At 39.3% G+C, this 9,538-nt stretch overlaps 1 protein-coding gene across 1 annotated transcript in view; it reads right to left on the bottom strand.

Moving 5' to 3' along the window:
- Nucleotides 1–693: 693 nt before the first annotated feature.
- The window catches only part of LOC143030246 (uncharacterized), an 18,088-nt gene continuing 9,243 nt past the window's right edge, over nucleotides 694–9,538 (bottom strand). Inside the window, exons 2-6 of the mRNA XM_076193404.1 lie at nucleotides 6,787–6,986; nucleotides 6,159–6,553; nucleotides 3,610–3,759; nucleotides 964–1,357; nucleotides 694–824 (exon numbers count right to left, since the gene is read on the bottom strand). Coding sequence (XP_076049519.1) covers nucleotides 694–824; nucleotides 964–1,357; nucleotides 3,610–3,759; nucleotides 6,159–6,553; nucleotides 6,787–6,986 — 1,270 coding nt within the window. The remainder of the gene's footprint in view (nucleotides 825–963; nucleotides 1,358–3,609; nucleotides 3,760–6,158; nucleotides 6,554–6,786; nucleotides 6,987–9,538) is intronic.

Raw genomic sequence — 9,538 nt, 5'->3', positions numbered from 1 at the left:
ACCATGCTTTCGCGGCTAGTGATCAATAAATCGAGTAAGTTTCCATATCTTGTGGGCTCTTTTACATGCTGAATTAAGTAATTGTCACCAAGAAAATCAATCAAGCGACTACCTATATGGCCATGTTCAAGGGTCATCCAATCAATGTCAGTAAAATTGAAATCACCCATTATCAATAAATCCCGGTTGCAGAAACTAGACAGTTCTTGAAATAACAGTTTGTCGTCTGCTAATGATAATGTCGTCTCACAAACATAATAAAACATCACATACAACTTCGACAGTATGCAAAACCACTGTACATACCAGTATACCGTCTGCCACATAGTAAACGAAACATTTTTGACAACATCATTGCAGACATGCTCGCCCAAGACATTATAGAACCAAGTCTATCCCCTTGGAATTTCCCTCTCTTCGTTGTTCCAAAACACGATGGATCATTCCGACCTGTAGTAGACTTTTGTGAGCTAAATAAACTCAGTATTGCGGAAAGATACCCAATACCCCATTTGCATGACACCCTCTACTCCATAGGTGAGCACAACACTGTTTTCTCAACTCTCGACCACATGTCAGGGTATTTCTTAATACCTCTCGATGAAGACTCAAATAACTTACTACGGACTTTGAATAGGTTTCTATGATAATATATTTTTTTTTTAAAGATCCCATGTCAACAGCACAGCTATATTAGAAAGACGTCGTATGACATCCATTTCGATTTGAGGGCTGCTCAAACGCTTTCTGGATTTCGACAAGTGGTCGTCCTTTTGTTTCAGGAAGCCACCTCCAAACGACAAATGCCCCAAGAAGATTGATCACTGTAGGAATAAGGAAGGTAAACCGCAAAGAAATGACATTTGTCAGCCATGGGGTAATAAAAAGAAAGGTGCCATATGTGATACAATCCATCATGATGCAAAGCGAACAGCCGATTGACTGGACGGCCGACGGAATAACCTCCCCGAGCAGGATAGAGGGCACTAAGTTCATTCCTCCGGATGAAAATATCATAAAACACATTAGGGAAATTATCACGAAGACTGGGTATGAAGGAGAAAGTCAAGGAAACGAAAGTTGAGACCAAAGATAAAACACTCAGAATCGAGGAGCCGATATAGAGGGGTCGTCTCCCGCAGAGGTCGGTGATAAATGATCCGATAATGACGACAACGATTTGAACAACCCCCAAGATTATGGTGCACAGGCGTGGGTCGAGGGTCATTCCTGCCTGAGTGAAGAGCAAGGTGGAATAGGGCGTAATGATGCTATTCCCGTTGGAACCATAGCAGGCGTAGATGATCACCATCAGCATAACAGGCTTGTAGTTGCTTGATTGTCGCATTTGGTGCATCTGAAATGTAGAAGCCATTATTATTCATGAAGGACCCTTTGGCTCTGGCTTCGGGTTAATGTCTTAGGAAACAGGACAAGGCAAAACTGTAATAGAGTTGCAACGTCCTCACGAATTTCCGCTGACTAAACCTAGACATTCCTTTCAGGACAGATGAAACAGGGTAGGGTGTAGCAATATTGTAGAGCAATATGTCAGTGAAGGAAAAAAATATAATTCTAGGATATAATGTCGGTAGAGGACGAAATATTACATTAGGATGTCATATCAAAGGACAAAAGATCACGATGGGATGTAATAATTGTGGAGGACAAAATATCAAGATGAGATGTAGTGATAGTGGCGGACAAGATATCACGATGGTATGCAATGATAGTGGAGGACAAAATATCACGGTAGGATATAATGTCAGTGGAGGACAGAATATAATTTTAGGAAGGGATGCTGGACAGAATGTCAGCGAACGACTGGTGGCCGGTGTGGAACACGGTGAAGTAGGGGCGACAAGGTATACATAAGGGATCGGATGACCGTAAGGGACCAGATATCCGTGATGGGGAAATGTCCATGAGGCATTATATGTCAATGAGGGACTAAATGTCAATATAGAGCAAGGTGTCAATAAAGAACAAAATTATAATGTAAAGCATGATGTTGATATACAAAACGTGTCAAAAAGAAATAATCACGAGTTTCTTAATACCATGTACTTTAATGCTCGTAGTATTAGGAATAAATTCCAAGAAATACAAGCGTATGTCAAAAGCGAAAATCTCGATATGATAGGAATAACCGAGACATGGTTAAACGGTAAAGAGTTTGAAGCTGAATTTAATACTGCGGGATTTAAACACTTTCATCAAAATAGAAACCACAAGAAAGGCGGTGGTGTTCTGTTGTACGTTAAAAGGAATATCCATGCCTGTGCTTTAGAGAACGGGAAACAGAATACATACGTTAGTTTGTGGGTAGCATTAATCCAAACAAATGGACAAAAAATTTATGTAGGTGTAATATATAGGCCAAAAACATAATTGGTAGACGATAAACTGTTGTTTCAAGAACTGTCTAGTTTCTTCAACCAGGACTTATTGATAACGGGTGATTTCAATTTTACTGACATTGATTGCATGACCCTTGAACATGGCCATATAGGTAGTCGCTTGATAGATTTTCTCGGAGACAATTACTTAGTTCAGCATGTAAAAGAACCCACAAGTCATAGAAACTTACCCGATCTAGTGATCACTAGCCGTGAAAGCATGATAACCGATGTAGAACCTGGTGAAACTTTTGCAAAAAGCGATCACAACTTAGATTCAAACGGATAAAGAAAATAGAATAGATACTTGTGTATCTAAAATACCCGACTTTATTAAAGCTTAGTTCATAGGACTACGTCAGAGGCTTCAGCTTACAGATTGAGAGGCAAAATTAAACGAAAGACCTGTAGACCAGATGTGGGAAATACTTCAAAATACGCTTACTATGATGATTCATACCTACATCCCGTTTAAGGACAGATGCCCCCTAAATCAGGCTCGCCCAAAATGGCTCGACAAAGAAACTGAAAATAAGTATTGCTAAAAAGAGACAGGCTTATAAGAAATACAAGTGCTATCAAAGTTTTGTAATCATACAGATAGGTTTAAAAAGACAATAAAACAACGAAACGACAATACGAAATTGATATCGCTGATAAGTCTAAAGAGAATTCCAAAAAATTCTATAGTTACATTAGAGATAAAAAGGTTATTAGGAATCACATTGGCCCCCTTTTTTTTCTGCTGACGGTCAACTTGAGTATTCAAATGAAGGAATGTGTGATATTCTAAACATTTACTTTAGCTCAGTATTCGTAAACGAAACACCTCAGAGTGAACTACAAACTGAAACCAGTGAAAAATCTAGGGTGAACTTACTACGGTAAATATAACAAAAGAAAAAAATAAAAGGCGTATAGAGAAACACAAAATTGACAAAACACGAGGGCTTGACGGTTGGCATCTAAGAATCTTAGAGGAAATGAAAAATGAGATTGTTGTTCCATTAAGAATTATGTCAACCTGTTCCACACTAGGTGACATTCTTCCTTTCAATATGACTGCATGCACACATATTCTACCCCGTTGACATTGAAATGCATATAAACGTCGCAAAAATCTCAAACAACGACATTCAAGAACCCCCTAAGCGAGATGAAAGAAAATGAACACAAAACAAGACAGTAACATGTACATTGCTATTTTTACCTGTTCTCTGACTCCTGGTTTTTCACTTTTCAGAGTGACGCACTGTTTCACCTCCTGAAACTGGACCTCGATATCGTCAGGAGGGTAAACCGACTTGAGAGCTGAGATGGCAGCGTTCTCTCGCCCTTTCCTGACCAACCAGTATGGGGACTAGGGAGAAAAGGAGTCTGAATATGTTTGACGAATATCACTCTATTTTATCACAGAAATGCACACGCGCAGCGCGTGGAAAGAATATTTTGAATTAAAAGGAATTGGAAGAGTGTTGCTGTAGGAAAAAGAAGAAAAATATACCAGCCTGAGAAGCTACAATAACAGTGTGAACATTGTTAAGCTGTTCTCTTCTCTGTTCAATGCGATGCTATTCAGAGCTGATTGCTTTCGGCCAATCAACTCGAAGGACGCGAGTTCGCCCGGGACGAGGTATGCCGCTTACCCGAAAGTAGCGACAGTGAATTATCACACAGAGCGACGACGACGACGACCAATCAGCGCGCAGTACGCGAACTAGTCAGGCCGCATCGAGCCTCGTTTGGTGATATATAATGGCCGACGGAAGATTGATCGCTTTGGAACCCGACGGCAAATTTTTCCACATCTGCAGTAGCCGTCTTTCTCTCACCATCTCCTCGGAAGCGCAACCATCATCTTAGAACCCGTCCAATGCTCGCAGCACCTCGATACGTGGACATCTAGCCCAGTGGCCGTCTCTCCTCCCGTACCCGGAGCCACCAGTCGCTCTCCTCCGCGGAATCGTCTCGACTCCCAAACCTGACAGGCAAATCGCCACTATCGAATCGTGGTCCCGTGGGTGGCGTTTTTCACGAAATACATATTGGCCCCTGACCCACGCCCTCTTAACTGCAAATAAACCATTTATCTCCTCCAGTGTTTTCCTGACATGTGGTGCACGACGTGGGGGCCTCCAATTCTGACAGATGTTAAGATGGGAACCCAATGTGAAAAAGGTAAAATGAGAGAGAGAGAAAGAATCAGTGGGAGGAAAATGCCGGAGAGTGTGAATTCCTTGACAGGATGTTTGCTATGATGCCAAGGAGGACCAAAGACAAAGACTGTTTACAATGTCAAATGATACAAGTGGAATTGAAAGAAATAGAAATTGGAAAAAAGGTCATGAAGAAACTATTTGTTTAAGATGTTAAACAGGCAACGGGAGACTGAGGGAATCTGAAAGAGCAAAATTGATCTCAGAAAGTTAGCAGGTCAAGTCACTGAAGAGACCTAGGTATTGAAGAAATCCAGGATGCCACAATAGAGCAGTTAGAACGTAACATAATGAAAGATGAAACAAACAAATAGATAGATAAAATGACAACAATAAAATATTTCGAAAAAGTGCTGACTGTATTAAGAGAAATTGTATTGGGTAAAGAATTGTCATAATTTGAGGGTAAGGGAAGGAACATATTACACCAAGAATAGAAAGGGAAAACAATAATTGCAAAATGACGAAAATGTAGCAGTAGTTTAAAGACTTATAAACAAGAAGAGATTGAAAGGGTTTGGGCTAGCTCAGGTTAGGTTTAATACAACAATCCACTTGAAATAATAGAATGTAAAACTAAACAAAGACAAGTTCAAGAATGGGAGTAATGAAAATAAAAATGGTTGCGAATATTCATGGAAAGATATATTGTATCATATAGTAAAGAATAGGTCTATGGCTGACAAGGGATACGGAGGGAATGAAAGAGAATAACCCAATAAAAGAAAAATACAGAGCAGCTAAAAGTGATTATGCATGTAATTCATAATAGTAAAGACAAACCTAAATTCCTTTGTCAACAGTAACTTCAAACACAGGGAAGGGATCGCCAATCTAAAAGATAGGCTTGAAGATGTAAAATTGCAAATAGAAATGATGAATTAAAGATTCCAATTGGGATTGGTTATATATTGTGTCTTTAAAGAAAGGAAAAGGGTTACTTGAAATGAAACGTAAAGACACAAATTAGGAGCACATATTGTATACAAACTACTGGATACCATAGATAAAAATGCAGGGCTTGGCGTTATCGTCAACTGAATATCTAAGGAATATAGAGGTAAAAGGATTGTAAGCGATCAGGAGATGTATGTTCAGTGGAAATAAGGAAAATGCTCTACAATGGAAAAGGAGCGATGTGGTACCAACTTAGAAGGAAGGAAACAAGGAGGGATCTCTGATTTATGAATAACCTCCCCTGACTAAAATGATAGTTCATTTGTGCGAGGATTGTGCAAGATAGGTGGATAAAATATCTAAGAGGTGAACATACTGGCAGATAGCCAATTTGTATTCAGTCTGAGTAATCGATGTATTATAAGAAAGAGACGATTGGGCGAATTGTGTATAATCGGAGAAAGCTATTGGGAAAGTAAAAGAAAGAATTGATAATTAGATATGAATAATAATCATAATAGAAATAATGATAAACTAATCACACACGCGCACACACGCACGCATACACGCACGACTGTCTGTGAATTCATATAGTATATGCTCAAGGACAAACATATTCATTCTCATATAATGCTAATATACATACCTCAGGTACGAATAAGATGGAAAGCAACAGGAGAAAAAATGGCGCAGCACAGAGAGTCGTCGTGAGGTGCCAGGGCAGGAAAATGTTGGCCACGTTGATCTCCAGAGAGGCCAGGTTCGAGAAGAACCTCGGAAGACTTGCAGCGACCCCTCGGATCTTGGGAGACACCAGCTCGCTCACCAGAGGTTGCGACACCGTCACAATGAAGGCATAGGCGGCGCCGGAAATGGCTCGTCCTATGAAGAGCGCTGTTATAGACGGGGTGAGGCCCATGATCAACCAGGAGACAATGGCCGACACGAGACCCAGCATCGTGGATCCCTTGGGTCCAAATAAGTTGATGAAGATCCCAGAGAGTAAGATGAAAGGGATGCTCGACAGGGTGGGTAGGGAGGCTGTAAAAGAATATCTTCACTTAGCTTATCATTTAACTTTGAAATATATAGATAATCTAATTATTCTAGTACATTTGTCTTCACTTATAGTAATGAATAAGATTGTAGAAGTACGAAAGGATTTACCTAATTTTCATCCCAGTTTAGTTTTAGAACTAATACATAGAAATTGCTTCTTACCTTCCAAGCCAGCATGACTTTTCAGACATTCATATATTTTCACTGGATCTGACTCATCACATTAAGAAATATATTAGGGGTACCAATTTGTGAAGTCTCCAAATCTCCATCACTTCCACAGTCCAGGAAATACAACAGAAAACTCATATCTAACCTACCAGAGCCCTTCAGAGAGAATTTCCTAATTGCAGATTGTTCAGCACCGTCAGTACGTCCACACGACCACAACATAATTGGGGTGAAGGACCTCTGACTACAGCACGAGAAGGTGGTTAGGTTCCTCTGTAATTCCAGTGCCATAATTCACTGACACTGAGCTAACCACCAATGACAAGCTTCCCTATAAAGTATCCGAACTCCGACTAGGTGTTCTCTCTTAATTCTCCACAGTCATAGAACAATAATGAAGGAAGTTAAGTGACATGAAAGTTAAAGATATCTTTGAGGGTTAAATCTAGTCAACATACGTCACATCAGAATTATTAGTAAAATCTTCTTATGTATGCACAGGAGTGTTTTTCTCCAAGGCTATGACAATCTTAATGATGGACAATATATGCCTCTCGCACATACTCTTTTTTTTTTCTTCTTTTTTCATCCACTATTCACTGACACCAGATAATTCTTAACACCATCTGTAATAAACACAGCTTTAAGGAATATCTATAACTTCTTCACCTGGATGCTCGTTGCATTTGAAAGGGATATGTCATATTTCTTTCCAAATACCGTGACATATGTTAAATATTCAGTTCATCTCGTTTCATCACAGATGGGCGAGTCTGTTGTTGTTCAAACACTTCACTTGGTTGAGTCCTATCTCTATAACGTGAGGCTGCTGATTCTTCTTCAAGGATTTGGCAGGCTTCACCCGAGTACATAAGAACATAAGAAAATAAGAATAAAGTAGACTGCAAGAGACCATAAGGCCTACACGAGGCAGCTCCATATCCATCACCACCTGTCATCCCTATTCATAAAGTTGTCTAACTGTTTCTTAAAACAACTGATATTTTCAGCGTTCACTACTACATGGTTACTAAGTCTATTCCATTCGTTGACCATCCTATTGGTAAACATATTCATGCCCATTTCCTTTTTAAATCTGAATTTGTCCAGTTTAAATCCATTACTGCGAGTCCTGTTAAAGCCTTTGATCCAATTGAACACCTCTATTAGATTACCCCGCACTCTGCGTCTTTCGAGAGAGTGTAAGTTAAGGCAAATATCGGAGTCCATTTATCATTTTGGTCATTCTTCTCTGCACTGCTTCTAGTGAATTGATGTCCATTCTATAGGACGGAGACCAAAAATGTACCACATAGTCAAGGATGGGTCTAACTATCGCTAGATAGAGCTTGATAATTACCTCTACATTTCTATTCGTTACCGTCCTAGCAATGAAATCTAATGCTCTGTTAGCTTTATTCGTGGCGCTAATGCACTGTTTCCTGTTTTTAAGGTCCGGACTCACTTGAACTCCCAAGTCTCTCTCGCACTCAGTTTTCTCTAAAGACGTGTTACCTAAGCTGTATCTATTTTCGGGGCTGTGTAGCCCTACGTTGAACACGCTACACTTAGAGATATTAAAGGTCAACAATTTGTTAAGATCATCCTGCAGTATCTCTGCGTCGTCTCCTGACCTAATTAGGCGTCTTATTTTAGTGTCATCCGTGAACTTACTGATATCACTATTTATCCCATCGTCTAAGTCGTTTATGTACATAATGAACAACAAGGGACCCAAAACCGAGCTCTGGGGAACCCCACTAGTAACATTGCCCCACCTGGAATTTACTCCATTTGTGGTGACCCGCTGTTTTCTGTTACTGATCCAAGCTCTAATCCATTCTAACACTTTTCCTCCTATGCCATGGGCTTTGATTTTATTCAGTAGTCTGGTGTGGCACCTTGTCGAACGCTTTGCTAAAGTCAAAGTAAATTACATCGTAATTGTCATTGTTTTCTAACGGCTCATATACTTTAGTGTAAAAGGATAGAAGATTAGTAACACATGACTTACCCTTGGAGAAACCATGCTGTGTATCACGAATTAAATTATGTCTTTACTAATGCTGATATTAGTAAACACCGAGAGAAAATATTTGTTAAACTCCTCTCTCATTTTTTCTCTGATTTTATTATGACATATTCATCGTTTTTAATTGGGCCTTTTCTTTCTTGATTTCGTGTACGTGTATTTTTTTAACCAGCTTAGCCATTTCGTTATATCTTGATGTAAAGAGTGTTTTCCCGTTTTTTATTTTTACGTAAAGTCTCTTTTCATTCCGATATCATGTTTAAGTCTGTCCGTCATCCACTTGGGAGTTTTACTATTCTTCCGTATTGACTTCAGGGAGATAAATGTATTTTGTGAAAAAAAAACTTCCATTCCTCATACCATCGCTTATTTCTCTTAATCCAATACCCATGTCACTCCAAACACAGATGAATCTACCTCTTGTATATCAAATTGAGAACTGGTAATTGTCAAATGCTTCTTTGACGACCTGTAGCAAAGAGACCCCAATTTTTTTTTTTTTTTTTTTTTTTTTTCCCTTGACATTTCTCATATCTAATAACATTGTGCAACTTATAAGAAATGTTGGGAAAAGCCTTTGGCCCACAATGGACTCATAATTGATGTTGACTGACTGAATGAATAGAAAAAAAAAAACATAAAAATAAAAAAAATACAGGTGGTCGCAAGAATTTGGTAATATGTATTTTAAGGAGATCGATGCCGGTGTTTATTCTCACAGTCTTGTCGGCTTTTGCCATTGTGGAGAGGAGTTGAAGTGCTGC

Source organism: Oratosquilla oratoria, chromosome 12, assembly GCF_046742065.1.
Source record: "Oratosquilla oratoria isolate Oo_2021 chromosome 12, ASM4674206v1, whole genome shotgun sequence".
Taxonomy (NCBI): domain Eukaryota; kingdom Metazoa; phylum Arthropoda; class Malacostraca; order Stomatopoda; family Squillidae; genus Oratosquilla; species Oratosquilla oratoria.
The sequence above is the reverse complement of the archived record's forward strand: the minus strand, read 5'-3'. Positions and strand labels throughout refer to the sequence as shown.